This window comes from Gekko japonicus, unplaced genomic scaffold (genome assembly GCF_001447785.1).
Source record: "Gekko japonicus isolate JY-2015 unplaced genomic scaffold, Gekko_japonicus_V1.1 scaffold173, whole genome shotgun sequence".
Taxonomy (NCBI): Eukaryota; Metazoa; Chordata; class Lepidosauria; order Squamata; family Gekkonidae; genus Gekko; species Gekko japonicus.
Genome location: NW_015161407.1, coordinates 736736 through 759954, shown reverse-complemented (window position 1 = coordinate 759954; position 23219 = coordinate 736736). Strand labels below are relative to the sequence as shown.

General features: G+C 40.2%; 1 protein-coding gene across 1 annotated transcript in view; it reads left to right on the top strand.

Moving 5' to 3' along the window:
- The window catches only part of COL25A1 (collagen, type XXV, alpha 1), a 450407-nt gene that overhangs the window by 378488 nt on the left and 48700 nt on the right, over positions 1-23219 (top strand). The window contains exons 19-24 of the mRNA XM_015426262.1: positions 10269-10331; positions 12408-12476; positions 13584-13628; positions 14475-14519; positions 17002-17079; positions 20965-20988. Coding sequence (XP_015281748.1) covers positions 10269-10331; positions 12408-12476; positions 13584-13628; positions 14475-14519; positions 17002-17079; positions 20965-20988 — 324 coding nt within the window. The remainder of the gene's footprint in view (positions 1-10268; positions 10332-12407; positions 12477-13583; positions 13629-14474; positions 14520-17001; positions 17080-20964; positions 20989-23219) is intronic.

Genomic DNA, 23219 nt, shown 5'->3' with positions numbered 1-23219 from the left:
TATGTACACGGTTGTAATTTATTTTGTGCTGGTCACGACCCGTAGCAATAAAGTAGCTGCATGTCTTCATAGTCCCAGGTGTATCACCTGCTACTTGAGATCCTGTTCTCGGAGGTGTTAATGGTAGAACGGAGGCCTTGTGTTAGGATACAAAGCAAAATGCATGTATATTCCCTCCCCCAAGCAGAATTTAGACAACAGAGAAAGCAGGGCAGAAACAGACAGCAAGTACAATAGGTAACAGGCAGATAGTTCCGCAGGAACGTGGTCCTTTCAAGAGAGACAACCAGAGTAAATAAAATAAACTGTAGCAAATACTTAAGATGTACAAAAGGTGCATTTCTTATTGACAGCGGAGTAAGCAAAATGAAAGTTTACTGAGCTTGTAGTGCTTTTTTGCAGCCAGTTGCTTTGATAGCACCCAAGCCACAGCAGCTAGCTTACTCGATATACCTATGGCTCCCTCTTCTGGCCAGCTCCTTGTGATGCAGGGGGCCCTCAGTTTGAGATCCACAGCACCATACACATCCATTGTGCTCAGGTCTGTGGCTCTTTTGGTGTGTATCTTGAGACCATTATATGGAATACATTTGCACTGATTTCAGTGGAAGCTGTTGCTGTGTACTGGGTTGGGATGTTATCTTCAGTGAAGTGTATAACCACAGTCCAGAGTTTGGCACACCTGAGGGCCATTGGCATAAATTGATTTAATTGCACATTCTTCTGGATTGTGACCAGTGTTTTTTCAGTAAATAATCTCACAACATTTACATGTATCACACTCATGGATATGCCATTATTAGTTACATAGATTTATGAGAGGGTTTTTTTAGAGAGCATCACTTGCATATATACTTAATGGGAGTGTTCTACTAATCATTTGAAAAAAATTCATTATTAATACTAGCTGTATCCTCAGTTTGTATTTTTATTTTCTAAAGTGGCACTCAAGTAGACATGCATGTGAAAGCTGAAAGCAAGACTGTGATATAAAGCTTCTTTGTATATAAAAACAGAATATTTGCATGGGAGAAGAACATTTAATTTGGTATACTTTGGAATGCATACACAGTTTTGCAATATACCAGAAACTGTTTTTCATAAATTCTTATTAGCTTAGTTTTTTCCTCAACTCTTATACTAAAGTATAGCAAAGGGGGAAATGGGGAAGAAAGGAACATAATGTTAATATAGGTTGTGAAGTAGTTCTTCATCCCCAAAAACTATTAATTGTTACAGAATCAATCCTTTAGAGGCAATTTTTTTACAGTTTCTTTTAATCTGCTTCTTTGGTTGAATAATGTTTTAAGTAAAACAGTCCAGGAGTCCCTTTAACAATATAATCAGAAATCCAGCATTTATTAGGTTCCAGTGTTCAGGTGTCATGAAAATGTTTATTTGTTTAAAGTAGTCCTACATGGTTAAACCTAGTTGTTAATATTGGTAATAACAGTGTCTTACTTTTGTCTGGTTTGGTCCTAAAAGTAAAACAGCTTTTCAGGTAAACTAAAACATTAAACAATTTAATTATTGTCATACACTGCAAATTTTAACTGCTTTTACAAAAAAGAGAAAAGTATGTAACATATTTTAATGAAGTTCTCAAATGAAAATGTCACAGTGACTTAAATCTTAATTTGTGTTTAAATAAGCATTTGTATAGTAATCTTTGCATGCTAATCTATTGAAAATGGTCAGTTATCAAATATTTTAAAAGCCTTTCCAGTGGGCCTGTTAGTGAAACGAACATGGAAATGGTGTCAGTTTGATCATGCAGATTATGAATTTTGATAGTAGACGACTTGCATCCTGGTATAATGGATTATGTAAAAAACTGTGCCCATTATTCAGTTTGTTATGTATTGTATATGGATAGCCTGAATTGTAGAATGAGCCTGAGGTTCAGTCACAAGCTCCAAAGACTCTCAGTATTCTGAAATCAACAGTCTGATTGGCTGCCGTTCTGCAATGGACCAATCAGGGGAGACTATGACTTTTGGCGGGAACAAACCTAATTGGTCCTAAGCACTCACTTATGATCGGACCTAACTGTTCTAGGGGTGTCGTTTAGCCAGTTCCAAACTGTATATAATTTGGGGTTGTTCTGTGTGTTGTGTGTTGTTATGTGTTCTGTTCTAATAAACTGTAATCACTGATTAAAGAAAGAGCTGCCTGATCTTGAGTTACAACACAGTTATATGACATGCTTTATTTTACTAAAGTCACACCAAATAGCTTATCAAATGAAAGATACTGTTGTTATCAAGTGAATAAGAAATGATATTTTGGTCTAAAAACATGAAATATCAGTATTATTGAGGTCATAATACAATAAACAGTAAGTAATGCTGTGAAGCTTCTGTTTGTCATCACCATTAATATTCAAATTAATCTGAATCTACATACGAGTCTTAAGTTGTCACAGAAGTCCTTGTCTGTACAGCATTTGTACATTTTGGTTTACCTCTATTTTCTTTACAGATACTTGCTGAAACATGCCTTCATTACACACATGGAAACCCAAAATAGTAGCAGGAGCATTTGACAGTTTGCATACAACAGACTTGAATCTTCACTCATTATTGGAGAGCCTTTAAAAACCCTTCCAAACTATTCCTCAAAGGATGTTTGCAGTTTAGTGTAAGGCTGTGAGCCTTACCTCATGTTTTCCAACTCTGAATAGGCCAAAAGAGCATATCTTGTAGACTTCTTTGACACTAGTTGTTGTAGATTTCCTGGGCTGTGGTCTTGGCATTGTAGGACCTTACGTTTCGCCAGCAGCTGTGACTGGCATCCTCAGAGTTGTAACACAGAAAGATGGAGTACTCTCTGTGTCAAGGTGTGTCAGCTGCTTCCATTACTTAAGAACTGACTCATCTATGCCATTTGCCTTATCTATGTGATACATACTTTCAAGGAACCCACATTGAAGAGATTTCCATTGGACAGAGGTTTAGTTAACATTTTTAATTCAGCTTCAGATACAACACAAGTGACATTTGGACCACCTGCCATTGTAATCTTACTTTTACTAATTTCCCCACCTTTCTAAACAGATTACTGATATGTTTAGTCCAGCATTTTGCATAGTACTGTCAATAGTATGTTCATTGTACAGATAAATAGTGATGTTCTGATGTAGTAGAAGTTTATCACCGGCTCTTGAGCCTACTGCACATTCTAGGTACTTTCCACCATTATCATTGGTGACTTTTCCTGAAAATGCTTCTTCTGTTAAAAAGGTATCATTAATTCCAATTCTGTCATAGACCTTGTCACACAAGAAGTATTTTTCTTTGTCATAGACTTTAGTTAGTATGTTAATGTGCCATGAATCATCAGTCACATGTTCATGGAAGAACTAACCTTTAAAAAAACTCTCTGCTGCTCTGCATGGCTTCCAACACTGCAAGGGGGAAAGAGAGGCTTCTCAGCCTTCACTCCTGTGCCATTTTTGCAAGCAAAAATTATCACAGGGGGACCCTGTTTGTACCTTCTTCCAGGTCACAAACAGCCCCCCCCATGGTGTGGCAAAAATGATGTGGAAGAGAAGCCTGAAGCCCCCTTTGCCCCCTGCAGTACCTGGAGCCATACAGAGTGATGGAGAGGTTCTTAAAGATTATTCCCCATGTGCAGATGTGACTGAGATTTGGGTTAGGTTAGGCCCAACTTGTGTTACACTTAATGTGTATTCTGGCTCTAAGATTTTGGTTCAAGGGTGAGCAGCCAGTGCTGATTCTTTCCCACGTTTTGCCATTTTCAGGCCACCAGGAAGGATGCCTCACTTCTGCACAACATGACATCCAGCTCAAAATATGCTGTTAAGTGCCCTCCATGCTTGAGAGGAGATAATTAAGATTCTGTTACTTCCCACCATTAGAAAAAAAACCTTTAGACATTTATCTGCTATTTAAACATATTTATTACTTTACAACTGTTGACCTTATAAGCATAACTTGTTATTTTCACTTTGCGTAACTTAAACATGATCATGTTTAGGCTTGCCAAGTCCCACTGGGGGGGCAGGGAAATCCCCGCCCCAGAGACCCATTCCCTGCCACTGGCGGATCGGGCCCCGGGGGAACCCCACCCCCAAAGGACGCAACCACGCCAGGCACGCTGGGGGCGGGGCCACGGTCATCCAAGGGAAAACTCTATGGTTTTCCCTCGGGTGGTCATGGCCCCGCCCCAGCTTACCTGGTGTGATCGCGTCACTTCCGGGTGATGTGGTTGCGGTGCACACACACAAAGTGCACGCACGCGCACTCCAAGAGCGAACCGGGAGTCCCCCGCTGCAGCAACAGGTAGGACTTGGCAACCCTAATCATGTTACATGTTAATTTGCTGTTAAATCCCTGTCTATAAGTTTAGAACCTCATCTACCATTCCAATGCAGAACCTCATCTACATTGCATGCAAAAGCTCATACTTTGCAGGAGAGGTCCATCAGTAGCTACTAACCATGGTATATAAAGGGAACCTCCATTCCACATAAGCAGTTCTTTCCCTAGCCAGTCACTTTCAATATTTTGGATAATTTGGTGGGGGGGGGGGCGGTTTTGCCTGCCGTTTCTTTCACTCACAAATGCAAGTGAAGCATTGCAGTCAAAGACACCCTTACAATTTATACTAGCCTTTAAAACCCAAAGGTATTCATTCCCCAAATGTTGGCAATAATGAATTACACTAGGGAAACTCATGAACCAGTTGCTATTGTGCGAATGATAGATAACCACAGAAATCATGGGGCAAACTGTGGGCTGAACTGGAAGAAGGCAGGTAGGTAGAACAAGGGAGAGATGTTACATTTTTTATTGTTGTTTTGACATCTGAATTTCAGTTTTTAAAAAAATCCATATCCATTAACAGAAAAATACAAGAGTAAAGAGTCCTCTCTCGTGGAGTGTGCAGAGACTCAAATATTTTTAAAGTCAAGGTGGGACACTGGTGTCCTGCAAAAAAAATCCCCTGCTTGGTGCTTACTAACTTGGAAGGCCGTGAATAGGCAGTACTGAACCACAACCCTCCCCACGCTGCCAAGTGGGTATTGTCTTTTTGCAGAAGGGAGATGTGGCCAGAGGTAACATATAACTTGTGCTTATCAGAGAAAAGAATACTATCAAGACTAAATAAATGAACTATCTGGAAACTGTCTTCAAGGTAACCAACAACAATGTCCTTCTCATTCCCCATCACACTATCCACTTGAATGAAGCACCCCATTGTAATATTCTTCATGCTCTACAGATAAATTCCCTATGGTTTTGAAATCAAAACAGAATGGGAGCATCTTCTCAATCCCCTTCCCTCTGCATTGCAGAGCCATCAGTATGCCTCTCTGCGAAGAAGCTATTTGTTTACTTTGTTTCACACATCATTAACAACACTAATCTGGATAGAATCCCATTTGCTTCTGCTATCTCAGTGGAGTAGTTGATAACACAAAGCTGAAAAGCAGGATTGCTTATTGAGTAGGCCGAGCACGTTGAGCAAAAGAGCCTTCAGAGTTCACATACTCTCTCCCCATGAATTATACTGAGAATATGAGGAAAAGGCACCATTGAAATTTGCAAGCAATCAAGTGTTCTTGTGAGTTTAATGAAGTCTTTTAAAAAACCTGTTTGTTGACAGAGCAGATTATCGCTTCAGCAAAAATGCCAGGTATTTTGCTCTCCTAAAATTAAGCTGTTTATTAGGTTGCAAGATTATTGGGAAAGATCCCATTTTGCTGATTCAGATACAAGAAGACAGTCCTCTTTGTTAATCTGGTAGCTGCTTGATAATCCAGAATAGTGGGTTGATGCTTCATCAATAGGAGCTAAAGATAAGAGAAAGTCTCTAGCTGGCCAGGAATTGATCTCCACTTTTGAAATGATGCTAGTAAGAGTTTGGAAAAAGTGACACTGTCCCAGCCGAGGGAAGGATCAGAAAACAGCAAGAACAGTTAAACTGTTGGAACTGAGAAGAAAATGGAACAGTGGCAGAAAGAAAGAGCTGGGAATTTCTAATAGGAGTTAGCTGGAACTGGGGGGACAGCCTTGTCAGCTTGCAAGCCATCCTTCTACCATCTGTAGTCACTTCCCACAAGAACATCACTTCTCTCCTAGTCACTGTTCAGGGAATACAAAAGTTCCAAAGGTAGCGTCATGCTCAAGCATCTGCCACAGGAAGCATAAATCACTGCAGCAGCAGTCAAAAATGGTGATTTTTTTGCCCGATGGGAATAAATGTGATAGGAAGTATTCTGTTGAGTCAGATTGCAATCCATATAACTGCGCAGCAATAGTTATACATTGTGTGTATATGTGTGTAACAGAGAGAAATAAAAATAGAGCTGGAAATAGACAATAGCTTTTAGAAAGGGGTCCTTCAATGTGGTGCCCATAGGTGCCACGGTGCCTGCTGACACCTTTCCTGGTGCCTGCCAAGTGTTTTTAGAAAGTGGGTGGGACCAGGTGAGGCTTTTGCCCAGGAAGGCTTCTGAATGGCCACTGGAGATTGGATTTCCTGTGCAGCATTTTAAAAAACATTGCTTTGGCAGCAGATGCCACCACAGCACAAGGATCTTCACTGTGGCAGCCATGTTGTGGCTGGCTCCACCTCTTGCAGCCATGCCCACCATGCTGTGTCAGAATCCCAAAGGTGCCCATAGTCTTAAAAAGGTTTGGGGCCCTTGTTTTAGAAGATCTGAGGAGATTTAAAAGAAGACTCACTTCCTGTCATGCAGCCACCACATGGCTGGGCCAGGCTTGGACTAGCTGTGATGGTGTCCACTGTACAACTCAGTCAGGTCCATCTCAGTACCGGTGGTGGCTACTGCACAACAAGACCAGACACAGCAACCCCCACAAGCAGTCACCATGTAACTGGGCGAAACTTTATCTAAGGAGAGAGTGCCGGGGGAGGGAATGGGGGATAGCTGCAGAGGGGGGCAGATAAAGGTAGACTGGCTGGTGGATGGGAAGAGAAGGAAGCAGGCTGTGGGGGCTGCCAGGAAAGGGAAAGGGGAAATAGTAGCAGAAGGGGATACAGGAGAAAATGAGAATCCCACCCCCACCAAGTCTTTACAGGTCCCATGCTCATAAAGTACTATACTGACTTATGTTGGGATTTTGATTATTTGCTTCTCTTCAGGACAAGGGAAGACCTCTGTCCAAAGTGGAATGCTGGTGGTTATTCTCAGTGATGGATGTTAGCACATCTACATGCAAATTTCAAAACCATTTTAGAATTGTATATATTTTTTTATTTTATCACATCATTCTTTTATTTGTCATAACCTGTGTCATAATAGTAATATAAAAATGTTTCTTCATGGTTTATTTCTTCCTCTCTCGTTTTATTTTGCTCTGTCTTTTGTGATTCCTCTTTAATTTTTTCTGCATTATGCCTACATAGTATGCTAATTTATGCAAGAACTGTTTTCTGTTTCAAGCTATTCAGGAAATGTCTTTGACTTCATAAAATGGAACTGTTTTTCACACCAGCATAACTTCCTTGTAATGCAGTGTAGAGGGCAAGCTAACACTTCCCTTTCTCTTCACTGTGTAATTAAAAATGCATCAGCTTCATCTGTCTCTCTTCATATTAATTCCAATAAGTAAATAAATGTGGTGCAGGATGTCTTTGTCATGTTTCATTGTTTTGAAGCCCAAATGCAGTATTTTTCAAACTATACATTAATTATTGGTTTAACACAAGAAACTAAACATTAACAGAATCAATTCCTTTTAAAAAATATTTTATTTATAAATTTTCCATAATAATTATTTTTTTAATATTCCTGCTAGAACAAGTTAAAATAGTTCATTTAAATAATGTAATTACTGATTCTAAGACCTTTTCTGAAATTGGTGGCAATTAATTTTTACTTAGCATTTAGTGTGCATCATACCTGCAACATTTATTGACTAATTCTTACAATGTATTCAACCAAAAAGCTGCTCAAAGTCATTCAAGACAGTAAGAGACACTTATACTGCTCAAAGCCATGTGGATCTGTTGTTGCCACTTGTTGGTGCCTTCAGAACTGTCTCAGATTAAGAACATTTAAGACTTTGCATCTCCTTGTTACACATTTGCAATAGAAAGAAGTTGTCCAGAAGAAATGTTGCACTAACTTGACTGTCTCAACACAGTCAAACTCGTATGCCCCACCATTGTTCCATTCGACATCTCACCGTGGATGTGTAATAGAACTTGGGTTGCCAGCTCCAGATGGGGCCTGCAGGTCTCCTGAAATTAAAACTGATCTCCAGTAGAAAAGAAAATGGCTGCTATGTCATTATACCCCATTAAGGTCCCTCCCCAACCCCCTAGGCTCCACCCCCAAATCTCCAGGTATTTCTAATCTGGAGTTGGCAGAACTACCACTCTTTGCCATGCAGTTCCCTATCAGACTTAGTTCTGCATTCATCAATTTACATTCCTGTTCTAATTCAAGGCCACTTTGGAAGCAGTTCTCCGAAGTCTGTTCTAACCTCCATCTCTAATGCCACTTGTTTCTTTCTCTTTTCACCCAGCCCCAAGACAATCTTGCTTTGTCTGTTCAGTGCACATTGTAAACAAACTGGAGCAGGGGTCAATTTACATCCATATTCTGTAAAGTTTATTATGCAGTGATGAATGTCTGAATTGATTCCATTAGAAAGCATTATGTTTGAGTTGATTGTGACAGTTCTATTTGTGGTGTTTGATTCTATAAATACAGGGCACCATTTAATGATGCAACCATTGAGTGATCAACATACGTTTGTGAATCAGTCTGTGTGCTTTATTCTTTACTAGCTGATGGTAGAGGTGTTATTTTTTTAAAAAAATGTGGCCTTATGAAATGGTGCACGGGGGGGGGTTGTGTTGTCATAGGGGGTCATTGTGGTTATATGTAGGTAAAATGCCACATTTGTGTTTTAGAGGAATGTACAAAACTTCCCAAAAACAGAACATAGCTCCTGGAAAGTGACAAAGAAGCAAAGCAAACCCAGCCATATAATTCAAAAAACAAAACTACCACTTGTTGCTGGAAGGAAAAATCAATTTAGATGTTTTCTTTATCATATCCTAAACCAAATTAGAAATCCGAGTGTGGATGAGAAAAATTGGGGCAGTTCATCAATTTATGAATCCTCTGTTATAATTCTAAAAGGTAAAGATAAAGGTAAAGGTTCCCCTGCTCGAAAGCCAGACGAATCCGACTCTAGGGTTGCGGTGCTCATCTCCGTTTCAAAGCCGAAGAGCCAGGGCTGTCTGAAGACGTTTCCGTGGTCATGTGGCCGGCATGACTAAACACCAAGGTGCACGGAACGCTGTTACCTTCCCACCAAAGTGGTACCTATTTATCTACTTGCAATTTCTTGCTTTCAAACTGCTAGGTTGGCAGGAGCTGGAACTAGAGATGGGAGCTCACTCCATCATGCGGCACCCGGGTCTCGAACTGCTGAACTACTGACCTTCCACAGCCTGCAGTTCAGCGTCTTAACCACTTGAGCCACCGCAGCTCCCATTATAATTCTACATCCAGATTAATATGTAGAAGAGTCTAGTTTGAACAATGCAGAAGGTTGTAACATAGAACCACCCTGAGTTGGCCTTCTCCCTGAAAGGGAGAACAACAACAGTAAAAGAAATTGAGGGGCTTCTCTTCTTCAGAGGAAGAAGAGGCTCTGTTGTTTTCTTTGGGTGACTTTGTGGCAGTTATATTTGCATATTACTTTTTATTTAACTAAGGCCCCTTACTGAGGAAAAACTTCTGTTGAACTCCGTGGCTGTGCTGCAAGAGTATAATACTGTTGCTTTATCGTCTTAACATCTCAGATTCTGTCATATCAATTCCCCCCCCCAAAAAAAAATAAAATTTGTTTTGTACATTAAAAAGGCACAAAGATTGAATATTTTAGAATTTATGAATGAATATGACCAGAACCACTTAACTCCTTTTCTCCACTGAAAATGTTATACTAGTTTTCCCTTGGTAGATCTCTATTTCATAAACTGTAACATAATCCAGGAAGCCTAACAAGCATTAATTCCATGAAAAACAAGATGTGAGAGCTTCCAGTTCATTTGCTTTTCTTAAACTCAGTGAGCCTTTTCTCTGAGAACTCTGTGCTGATGGGAATCAAATTTGATTAATTGTATCTGTCTATAACTGTTAGGTCCTAGCTACAAACCTGTGGGTGACTGGGGAACATATAACTAGAAGCAAACTTGTTTTACTGGAATTGCTCGCGGTTCAATTAACAAAGATCAAATGTGTTCGTTTTTTAAAGGGTGAACCTGGTTTCATTGGCCCACAGGGAGAACCTGGATTACCAGGGTTGCCTGGGACAAAGGTGTGTATTACATATTTCTTCTGACTGTGTGCAGGTTAGTTCAAAACTCAATCCTTAGCTGACACCAAAAAACATTCATCCACTCAACCATTAAGGTCACCTTGAAGAGATATGCATATAGCAAACCTTCAACTGAATGAAAGTTATAGAAACATAATTTTAAAATGTCAGGATACTTAAAAACAGGGGTCTTGTTGTAGAAAAAGAGCTGCCGGAGCTCATTAGCATAACTCATTAGCATAACTTATTTGCATATGCCACACCCCCTGACATCACCGGAAGTGACAGAAGGCCACACCCCCTGACATCACCGGAAGTGTGTCAGAAGGCCCGGCTACTTACCCTCCTGCTTCATCCTCATTCCCAAACGGAATGAGGATCGAAGCAGAGGGCGGGGTAAAGAAGGGGGCGGGGCTTCACCACGTGACCGCCCCGCCCCCTAGAGGTTCTCTTCCGGAGCTCCATACCTGAGAGCTCCCCCCCGACTAGAGCCCTGCTTAAAAACAATGGAAATCTAGACTAATTATGTTTCAGCTTCTCAAGTTTCACATGTGAAATTAGTATACATTATCACTGTGCCGAATTGCAGAACACTTCTCTTCAGTTTTGTTCCCAGCGTATGCCTCTTTTGCTCAGCCTGTGTCCGACCATGGAAGGCAAGTCATCAGACTATTCACCACTAGCAGAAGCTACTGTATCTGAAGGAGTGTGCATGCAGATTAAAGCTTATACCCAGAATTAAACTTTATTGGTCTTAAAGGTGCCACTGGACTCAAACTTTGTTCAGAGGCTACTAATGTTTCTATGGCCTACTTATTACCTTTCTAACTTGTAGTCTATTCAGTGAATGATGTTAACTCTCTTAATAAGTGGTATTTATGATATGGAGAAGTCTAACATACCTGAAGAAGTAAGGGGGTAGATACGGGCCAATAAACTAAAGTTCGGGCTAGTTGAGGCTGGTTGCTGCTGATCAATGTCTTGAGGATTGCGGTAGTTGCACTCCCCTTGAAGGAGCAGGTTGGGACTGCTTCTAGATCCTGGCCTATGGTTGGCTAGATCTTGTCCATGCTGTGAGACTCTTTTGCCAGCATGAACTTGGTCCTACAGGTCACAGAAGTTCAAAAGTGTTCCTTTAACAGAAATTAATGGATATTCTATATCTCTTAGCTGGGAAACCGCAGAGAGAGCTTTCTATCACCTTGGAAGGTGATATTTCTCTCTCGCTGGATTTTCAGAACCTAAAAGACCCTCCATTCAGTCATTTATTTATTTACTAAACATCCATAGCAACCAGCATTGGAACCTTTCCTAACTACAGGAAGAAACTATGCCTGTGCGAAGTTGTAATATGTAGTACAAATTGTCCCGTTCCCAACACTCCAGGATTTTCCCCTCAAGTTTTAACATTTATTTAGTTAATTTTTTTTCCAGGGCATGTACTTAATAATTATATCCCTGGATTTTCTGTTCTCCCCCCCCCTTTTATTGGGAGAGGATAGAGGCATATAAATTTCTAGATTGGTTTACTGTTCATAAATTCTGTTTAGAAAATTAGGGCATAATCTCCCTTCAGTACTGAATTCAGTATTTTCTGCCTCTATTACTTATACTTTTAACTGCTGCAATTCAATTTCAGAGTGAGAGATAGTAAAATCATTTAGCTGGTTAGTTTAGCAAGTTGCCTACCTTGAAAGTAGGATGAACAGTTCAAAGACCAGACTCTAAAAAATGATAAAAACTCTGAAGCAGACATTTTGAAACCACGATTACAACATTGTAAAAATGAGTAGCTTGATCTTTCTCCTGTTTATGTTACGCTATGTGTTTTTATTGAATCCTCAGTGCTTCACAGTGAAACAATATTGACAATTGAAATGGAAGTAGCAAAGCATCACTTCTATATTTGCTGGGGGGAGGGGAAATGCCATTGTGTTATGCTTATCAATTGACAATCTGAAATATGCTGTGATGCTTGATTCTCTTTAACGTGTATAAAATAGTATGGTTCCGTATGAAAAGCTGCCAGTGTTTTTAATACTTCTGTCTGTCTGTGTGTGCTGTGGTTTGTGATAGGGTGACAAGGGAGAAGCAGGGCCTCCTGGGAAAGGTGAACGAGGTGAACCGGGAGTTCCAGGGCCAAAGGTTAGTCAGGTTTAACTTTGAAAATATGTAGCATGCTTTTAATAAAAGTATCTGGCATATGAAGCTTTCCGTTTTCGTTAGGGAAAGCCTCTGCTAGTGAGGTTAACAAAAACTGGTAGAAATAAATGTCGGTTTGATTTATGATGCATTCCAGGAGTGATTAAATTTATAGCAGTCATGTCAGGAACTCTTTATGTAAACTCAAGAATCCAAACCTACAATTATGCACAAAGTTTCTTATTCATAAGTGTCAGATTGAAATCAATAGGACTCATATACAGGTTGTCTAGGCAGGATTGCATTCCCAAGTGCTGGTCACTACAGCTTTTCAAGTTTAGTGAAAATTAATTTTCACCCTGATTTCAAATCTTATAAGAATATTGATTTTCCAATGCAGTAGTCTTTGCATATTTATTTTATACAGGAGAATGTCATTTATCTGAATGATCTGACATAATCACATAATCACTGATTGCAGGTCTGTGTGGGAAGCACACAGAGAATTCAAATAACCAACATTTGAACAATGGGAATTTTGTGATATTAAGTTCCTGGGTTCATCTGGATGTATGGACCACAGCAAATAAGTGATAAGCATACAGCTGAATTCATGGTGACTACTTAAATAGCCTGTGCGTACTGGCTTCCCTGCCCATGGTGAGTCACTCTAGTGCAGATATCCGTCACATACTGGCAGTTGCCATATCAGGTGGCAAACCATGGGCATAGGAGTTGCCTGTCACAGGACCCAGTTGTCTATCACAGGAAGATTCTTCAAGAAATTTTCAAAGAGCCTCTGTAGATCTTCTACAACCTGAACTTTTCTTTCAATCTGTTGTAGTGAACATGCTATCGTAACCTGCACATGTTAATACTAAATCATTTAGTATTTCTGTGACTTCATTCATATCAGTTATATAGATTTATACTATTGTATGTTCTGGATGTGCTTGAGACCATTGGTCATATGAGATGACATAAATGAACGAACGATTTATACTAGTGGTCATTTTAAGATAAAAGTGGGAGCTGATACTAATTCCTTTTATTCATCTCTTTTCTGTCTTCATTTCTCCTATCCATTATGTATGCATTTTCATGATGCAGGGGAGGTCAGGTGAATCTGGAGCTAGAGGCCCAAAGGGGTCGAAGGTCAGTAGTAAGCAAATTTTGGTTTTATTGGTTTAATATCATATGGTGATATATGAACAGTAACATTAAACAGAACCGTATTTTAGGCAAAAGGCTTTTTTTACATGGAGCAAATAATTTACCACAGAATTGTGCAACGTCGAACTTCAAGTTCCTGTACTTTGTTTCAGGCTTGCCTTATTTGTCTGTGTTTTTGTGATGCTCTTAAATCTTCTTCCTGTTTGTTATTACATGAAAATTGGACACCTGTATTCAACATTTGGGCTGGCAGACTTCAATGCACAAAATCCCCCTCATATTCTTTGACATCGGTGCTTTTTCTTTCTTTCTTTTGCATGTATGTAGTACCTCCATATTCAGCTCTTTCTCTTCTATCCATCCTGTCTTTCATGTCTCCTTCTCTGCCCTGACTTCCTTGGCAATCTGTTTCATTCCTGTTTCATCACTTTTTTGCCTGTTTCTTCAGCTCTTGCTGTTCTTGCTTTCTACCTTCTTTTTCATCTTCCTACCAATTTCTTGCACTGTCCCACTTGTCTTTTCTTCTATCAGCCACCAGTCTGTTTTGCTACCTGCTTGTCTGTCTTTGGGGAAAACTACTCAGGATGTGTTATTTGTCCCTGCAAAGCAGTGTGCGCATGTGTGTGCTTATATATATAATCAGAGCTTTTCTCCCTCAGTCATAATACTAGAATGGGGGGGTCATCTATTGAAGTTGAATGGTGGGAGATTCAGGACAGACACAAGGAAGTACTTCACACAGTGCATAGCTGAACTGCAGAACTTACTGCTGCAAGATGTGATGATGGCTGTCAACTTGGAAGTAACCAATATTGCTTTTTTGCATAGGGTGATCCAGGAGACAAAGGTGATTTGGGTTCTGTAGGTCCAAAGGTAAGTGACTACTGTTTTAGTTTGGAGTTCCTTTTTTGTGTTTCAGTATCACAGGTAATGTCAGAACCTATACAATTTGTTGATGTGTAAGTACACCTTGTTTTCCTTGTCCTCTGCCTTGGTGTTATTGTGGTCTAGGTGGTGTGGTTTAGGACCAAACCAAACAGTTTGTTGAGAGTTTCATGATCCCAGCAATTTTTTTAGTAGCCAGGACATGGGGCTTTGATTTGGATTGGGACTGTGGTGAAGGAGGATGGAGAGTTTCAAAGCTTCACCCTTACATTTTACTGAGCCACAGGAGCCACAGTTTGCCCACTGGTCAAAAATATAGTTTCTTTTGGTTTGGCCTATACTTTGAATAACTTTGGCTTTTCCTAATGAATGGGGAAGCTAATAAATATCCTATAAGAAACAGATACAATTGAAGTGTCTCACTGTTGGTTTGAGACCTAACAGTTTAGTTAAAAATAGACCAGTCCTCTGAACAAGAGCCAAATAAGCTTGCTAATAGTAAAGAATACCATTCTGGGCCATACTTTATCATATAAAGGCATACTAATTCTTATAATTATATTTATGGGTTATTTGTATATTGAATGTATACGCAACTATTTAAAACTGGCATTCTCAAAGTTATTTACATTTTTTAAAAAACAAGATGAAGCAAAAAAACTGAAGAGACAGAGGATCTTCTGCCAATGTTGCTTTAATCCTTGCAATGGAGTGGGGGGAGTCGAGATCACAGGAGGTCATAGCCCCTCTGTATACTGCCTTGGTCAGGCCATACCTGGAATACTCTGTGCAGTTCTGGAGGCCTCACTTCAAAAAGGATGTGGACAAAATCGAGAGGGTGCAGAAGAGAGTGATGAGAATGAGCCCTACGAGGAAAGGCTAAGGGCCTTAGGAATGTTTAGTTTGGAGAAGAGGAGATTGAGGGGGGACATAATTGCTCTCTTTTAAATATTTGAAAGGCTGTCATTTGGAGGAGGGCAAGGAGCTGTTTCAGTTGGTAGCAGAGGATAGGACCCGAAGCAACGGGTTTAAATTACATGCAGAAGGGTATCGGCTGGATATTAGGAAAAACTTTTTCATGGTCAAAGTGGTTCAATGGTGGAATCAGCTGCCTAGGGAGGTGGTTAGCTCCCCTTCACTGACAGTTTTCAAGAAGAGGCTGGACGAATATTTGTCACAGATGCTTTAGGCTGGTCCTGCATTGGGCAGGGGGTTGGACTAGATGGTCTGTATGGCCCCTTCCAACTCTACGATTCTATGATTCTGTGACTCCTTATCATTGAGCAGGGATACCAAAAGGGTCAGCTCTTAGAAGCTGTAACAGTTGGAAGGTGAGGTAAGAATAGACGTCTGACATCTGAGATGCTTCCGCTGGCATTATCTTTATCAATGGACAATCTCAGATTCCCAGTGTTCTGTGGGGTCTCAAGAAATGTCCAGTTTCTTTATTATGGTAAAAAAAACCCAGATTTGTGCATCTGAGCAAATCGCTTTAATTTAAAAAATATGATAGATTATTTTTCTTTAGTTGTAAGCAGTTCAGGGAGCCAATCTGGTAGAAAAGTGAAGTATAAATACATTAAATAAATAAATAGCCTTGTAAACTATGTAGGTGTGTATTATTTTCTCCATATTGTATGGATTGGGTATCAGTGGTATCCCTATGGCCTCCTAGTAAGTTCATAGCAATGGTAAACCAGAAGTTTTTTTAAAATTCCTTCAGTTTCATAGCCACAGCAGAACTGCATTGTTGATCTTTAGAGTTCTTAAAACTGTGCCTGTCTTGATTTTGTAAGCTGATCATTAGGCTACCGAGCTAGCTGATCCTATTAGATATAGCTTTGACACTGCCAGACTGAAAAAAAAAATCTGTTGCTACTGAAAGCATTGAATAAAACTCATTTTATCTGTACTAAATCATCATCAGTACTGTCAATGCCAACTGACTCTTAAGAATGGCCATCAGCAGGGCCTTTTTTTCTGGGAGAATGTGCCGGAACAGAGTTCCAGAACCTCTTTGACAAAATTCTTTTTAAAATGTTTAAAAAATTGCGAGTTTTCAGTGTACAGATTGAAAACTTCATTTCCCTCTTGAGGGTTCTAGCACCTCTTTTTCACACACACACAAAAAGAGCCCTGGCCATCAGAATTTGTTACCCATTAGTAAATCTTCGGAAGTAGATCTTGTACCAGTCACACATATGAAGTGGTGAGCCTGATTCTAGTATTTTGAGGGAATGGTGAAATAAAGAGCATTTAAGCAGCATTGGGGGGAGGGGAGTCTTTTCCAGATTTGCAGTTATAGCTCAGTTATAACATGTGCCATTTCTGTAATGGAGCAAAAACAAAATCTGTACTAGGCAATAACTTATTTTTCTCAGATTAGGTCACAAAAGTCATTCATTTGTACACTGCACTCTTGATTCATATAACATTGCGGGGCTTTGGGAATGGGGTGAATGTGTTACAGGGCCCACCTGGACAGAAGGGTGATCAAGGTGCCACAGAAATCATCGACTACAATGGCAATATCCATGAAGCCTTACAGGTACGTGATCCAAGACTCACATAAATGCACAAAAAGGATTTATTTCCTCTGTTGGAATATTACAATAAATCATCCTGTCTCAGGGAAAACAGATGTAAGAACAATACATGCAAGCATAGGGTTGTGTCCTACGGATGTTTCACTGACACAAGTGGATCCTTCCTGCCTTCCCTTTTTCCTGGCAGCGCTCTTTGATCTGTTAAAATGCATGGCCCAAAGGTCAGGGCATAGTAGTGAAGAGGCGAACATAGCAAGTATAGAGCCCATAAGGTCTCAGGTCCAATCCCAGTTAAAAAATGTTAGCCAGGCTGTAAAAAAGCTTGGACAGTAGATAATGTTGATCTGCATGGATTCTGACTCAGCAGAAGGTGGCTTCACGTATTTAAAAATATCCTTGAGCAATAATCTGGAATCTTTGTTTGCTAGGTGTTGGGCTTTCCCCTTTGTGGCACCATTCTGTTAAGCAAGTTAGCCACACATATCCAGGGATTCACTTACATTACCTGATGAGAACAGATGAGTTCTATAGCTATTTGTGGTGAATTCATTCAAAAAGACCACTTACCCTGTTTACTGGATCAATTCAGGCAGCTCAGGCAAATAGAAAAAGAAGAAGAAGGGATTGGATTTATACCCCGCCCTTCACTACCCAAAGGTGTCTCAGAGCGGCTTACAAACTCCTTTCCCTTCCCCTCCCCACAACAGACACCCTGTGAGGTGGGTGGGGCTGAGAGAACTCTGACACAAACTGCTCTTTTTCAAGGACAGCTGTGCCAGAGCTTGTGGCTGACCCAAGGTCACATCAGCAGGTGCAAGTGGAGGAGTGGGGAATCAATCTCGGTTCTCCCAGATTAGAGTCCGCGCAGTTAACCACTACACCAAACTTGTGATGAGCAGATACTTCGTTGTGCTCATGTGCACCCTGCCTTCTCCCTGTTTCTCTGCTCCACTCATGTGGCATGCAGAGATTAAAGTCAGAAGTCTACTACTAACTCCAGTGAGTTATGATGTCCAAATGCAGGTGCCTCCAGTAATTGAGGGTTTTTTGTGAGTAACTGGGAGCTCTTCCTCATGGGTTATTTGCCCCAGTACAGACATAGTTGATAAGAAGGAGGATTTCCTGCTTCCCCTCAGGATCATGGTACATTTGTGCACTTCCTGGGTCTTCCCTGGGTTTTCTCCTATCTTTGATGGAACATTTTGGGAAAGATCACAGCAGAGCTAGGATGGCTGCTGTGTGGGCAGAAAAGTCTGCGGTTTCCTGGTGTTGCCCATGTGGCAGCTATTTTTCCTTCCCTGAGCCCTGCAATGGCCATTCCCCTCCCCCAACCTGTGCACCACTGAGGGGATGGTTAAAGGATTTTAAAGATTGGTAATTGGTATATTGACCTACCAGTAAAAAAAATCCTTTCAAAAGATTCCCCGATGGTGTGGGAGAAAATGTGGGAAAAGCAACCATCTAGTAGCCCTGTTCCACTCCACTGCATTGTCAGTTGCAGGAATAACAGGGTTTCCACAGGAAAATGTTACCCTGTGGCAAAGAGCTGGGGATTCTTAACTAGTATTTAACCGGGAAGGAAACAAGCCTCACTTAGTGGACGCATCTGCATGTGGATGTCACAGCTAACTGGGGTTCATGAAAGACTACCATCTTCAATCTTGTCATGCTATGTGAAGGGAGGAGGGAGGATAAGCACAGCTGGCCATTTACCAGGTCGGTCCCTGTCATGAACAATTTTAGGTTTGTTCTTGACATACGAATTAAGCTTCTGTTGTTGTTGTTTAAATTCAAATAATTATTCCTGAGAAGTAAAATGGTTTTTCTTGGCATCCACTTCCACCCACCCTTCTCCAGCTTCTCCTCTCCCTCCAAAATATAAGCAGTTTTCTTTCTCAACTTGAAGTAAAAATTAATGTCATGGAAATATTAGTTTTGTATAGCAAAGCAGTTCACAATCCAAATTAGTAAATAAACAAATTATACTTATATCAGCTCTCATAACATCTTGTTCGTGTTTGTTCTTGTGCTATTGTGTGAATGCAGTAGTGTGCATAAGTAAAGGTAAAGGCTCCATCACCTGACAGCTGAGTTCCCAGAGGTGAACACAGTGCACGTCTGGTAGAAAGTCCTCGTATCAGACCTGGACTTGACACGAGGACTGTGTAATGTGTAGTTAGATCCTAAGAAGCAGGACTTGGAGATTTCGACTCAATTTATGAAGAAATCTTCTCCTTCCTTTCCCGAAGTATTACAAGTTCTGAAGTTTGTGAATTCACACTGAAGTAAGGGATGTTTGGCTGCTGTTTAGCTTTTTTCAGGACTTGGAACACTGTTTTGAGTAGGAGTTGGCATTGTTCCTCGCAAGAAGCCTGTTCCCCTAGACATTTACTTGAAGACGTTGGAAATAAACCACAAAGCAAGGTGGAATTTTGCAAGATGTTTTTTTTGCAGTTCCTTTGGGGGCATTCCTTCTATTTAGTTACACAAGTCATTGGAGAATAAGTCATTTTCATTCAGCAGCACAGAAATCTGTGCCAGATACAAAAGAGTACAAAGCTTAATAAGGATTCCTCACCAGTGAGTGGCTAGTCCAGATACAAAATACATTTAGGAACACAAGAGCACAGGCCATCTTCTCAATCCAGTGGTTACAATGAATGATGTACAACTTCCCAATCAGTTCCCATCCAAAATATCTTAAGAAACCCCATACCTTGTTGTATACAATCTAGAAGTGATGCAAAGTCTTTTTATTTCGGAAAAAAATTAATGATCAAGGATAAACTAGGATGTATTTTACTTTCATGTTTCAGTGTACTGATTGATAATTACTGTGTCCTTCATTCTGTCTAATAAAGGATTAGTCCAAAATTCTCAAGGTTATAAATGTAAATAAACATGCATAGTACAGTTATTTTTCATAAACAGAACTGCGTTGTGGTACACTTCATTCCTTCTCATTCCCCTTTAAATGAAACTAATCTAATGTCAAAGAAAGCTTCCAGGTTTACAGTTTTATTCTGATACTCTTCATGATCAACTACCATAAATAAAATAAGTTCTGGATGATGGTTCACTTTATAGTAAAATAGCTACCCATAATCAGCACTGTAAATACTGTTTCCTCTGTTTACTAGTGTAACTACAGTGGATGAATAAAAATATAAAACAATCTAAATTTTGCTTCTCAGGGCCTGTTTAGGTGTTTCTTTTATTGAGCTTGTCTGTGTAGTCATAACCAGAATCACTGTCAGGCTCACCGAGTGACCCCTTCCCCTTTGCCATGTGTGGAGTATTATGTTCAAGTGTTACTGTTATCAATCACAGTTATAAATTCTTGGTGTTTCACTATATCAATTAAGTGGCCAATGAATCACCTTCAGAGTTTGCTTGTCTTGATGCAACTGAAAGCCTATGGTAATTTCAAGAATGCTTTAAAATTCCATTGAAAAAAAGAAACCAGTTTTGTTCTCTAACAGTAAAAAAAAATTATGCATGCAGCCAAACCCACAAGGTATTTTTATTTAAACCTATTAAATACTAGTCTTCCAAGTTCTCTGGTTTAATTAGTTTGTCACAGATGTATTATTTACAGTGCAATGATTCCCCTTTTACAAGCTTAAAACTTTATGAACTGATCTAATATTTTTTATTTAGACTTTTAAAAAATCAGTTAAACTTCATGGGATTTAAAACACAGATGAAGAATGCATAATTTGTATTTAAAGAACAATCTTCTTTTAACTTTATTTCCTTAAGATGTTGAACTGTTTCTCCCAGACTGTCCCCAAATTCTGTGAAATCCATTATCAAACAAGCAAAGTATTTTATTTCAAACTGCACATCTGGTAACATTGTCTTCTGTTAATACGTTTTGCCAACAGAGGATTACCACCCTAACTGTCACGGTAATTCCTATTGCATGACATACAGTGCTTTGTAGCTGTTTTCTTCTGTGGTGTTGCATGTTCATAACCCTTCTGATTTAGAATGTGTCTTTGTTCATCAGTTATTGACCCTGTTTATCACTACATACATTTCTTCACCCAGTGTTGTGAATGGCTGTATTGTTGAAAACTAGGGCTGCAGCTCTGCTTCTATTGAAGTTAATAGTGAGGCTCCCATTGACGTTGGTAGAAGAAAGGAACTGAGTCTCCTGTTAGCATTATAAAATTTTTATAACCGTAGTTCTTTGAGTGCAAAAATTGCAGGATTAGTCTGTAACTTCATTTTCCTGAATGGCTTTTTAAAAATAATGTTGAATATTCCAGTTATATCTTAGAAAATGCAGTCTACACTTGTTCCAGAAAGTCACATAGTAGATTTCGTCAGGCTATAAGTGATCCAGACATAAATGATTTGTGAACTGCAATTAGAGCTGTGATCTCAAATGGAACTTCTTCCTATAAAAGTACCTTTATTTCTGTTCAGAGTCAATAAGGTTCATTAGTTCCAGATGTGGGTTAATATTGGAAAAGGAAATTTCAGTTTAGCAAGTTGAAAATTTCGCACTGCCTGGAGCTCTAACCTGCCATGCTGAACTCAGACTTTTCTGGCCTTTGCTTTTTTTAAACAGAGGCAATCTAGGGTGAAAGGTGGCCATACTCATGCAGAGTTAATAATGAAATAAATACTTCATTTCTTTTTGTTTCTTATAAGGTCATTGTTTTGAAAGTTTCCATGAGGTCTATTTTGCCATCTGGGTAGATGTTTGAATGTCAGTGCATTTTCTTGGTTCATCATTTCCTTGCAGTCAAAATTCAAAACAGTACATAGGCATTAAGAAAGCATGTGAGCTGCATGAAACTGCTGATACGACATAGCTTGACTCCACATGTACAAAGTAGTTCAGTGCTTTTCTGCATTCGGGTTTACGGTGGTTCTGTGCTAGCTCATGAGCAATGTTGAGAAGGGGCTATTCTGAAACATGCTTTTCTTGCCAAAGGTCTCAGGCTTATTACTTGGTATTTCAAGTGGGTTCCAAATTCTGAGGCTAGGGGAAAAAATCTCTGCCTAAAATCTTGGAGAGCAACTGCCAGTCAGTGCTGACGGTACTAGGCTGGGTAAACCAATAGTCTGACTCAGTAGGAAGCAGCTGCAGATGTTAAAATAAGCCGTGACTTTATGTTCAAATCAAAAGCAATTTGATAAAAGAGCAGCCAGGAAAAAAATGTGCTGTGGCAAAACATTTCTAGTATCCTGCCATCAAGGTTGCCATCTGTGGGCTAAGCTGGACCGTCTGGTGCCTTTCCCCCCTCTCTAGAAATGTATGCCTATTTATCCTGATGATCAGAAAACCAGACAACCCTGTTTTCTACCCAGTTTGTGGGAAGTACAGATGTACTTTTTTTTTTTACTGTCTCCTATGCCCTGTCCAAATCTGCAGCACTAGATTTTTTAAACGGTTAGTAGCCACGGAAACATTAACCTACAGGTGGCAGCTAGAGTTGCCAACCTACAGGTGGGGGCTGGAGATCTCCTGGAATCACAACTTGTCTCCAGACTACAGAGATCAGTTCCCTTAGAGAAAATGGCCATTTTGGAGAATGGACTCCATGGCACTTAGGGTTGCCAGCTCCAGGTTGGGAAATACCTTGAGATTTTGGGAGTGGAGCCTGAGGAGGGCGGGGTTTGGGAATGAGAGGAACTTCAGTGGGGCATAATGCCGTAGAGTCTACCTTCCAAAGCAGCCATTTTCTCCAACTGAACTGATCTCTGTCACCTGGAGATCAGTTGTAATAGCGAGAGATCTCCAGCCACCACCTGGAGACTGGAGACCCTAATAGCCCTATACCCTGATGCCCTCCCTCTCCTGCTCAGACTCTGCTCTCTCCAGGGTCCATCCCCAAATCTCCAGGAATTTCCCAACCCAGAACGGGCAACCCTAGTATCAGCACCACCTCACTGGCTCAGGAAAGCCTCCTGCTTTTTAAGCACAGGATTTTCTTATGATTCATTTCCAGTCTGAGTAGATGGTTGGTTGCAAAGGCAGTGGGAATTTTGCAATTCAGTACCATTTCAATCTGAACTTTGGTGGGCTGTGGTGTAGACAAGACTTGTGCTGTGACTGGTCAGCGTGGATAGGGAGCTGCTTGTTGTATGCAGCTGATGCCATCTGCAGGACTAGGCTATTGTAAAC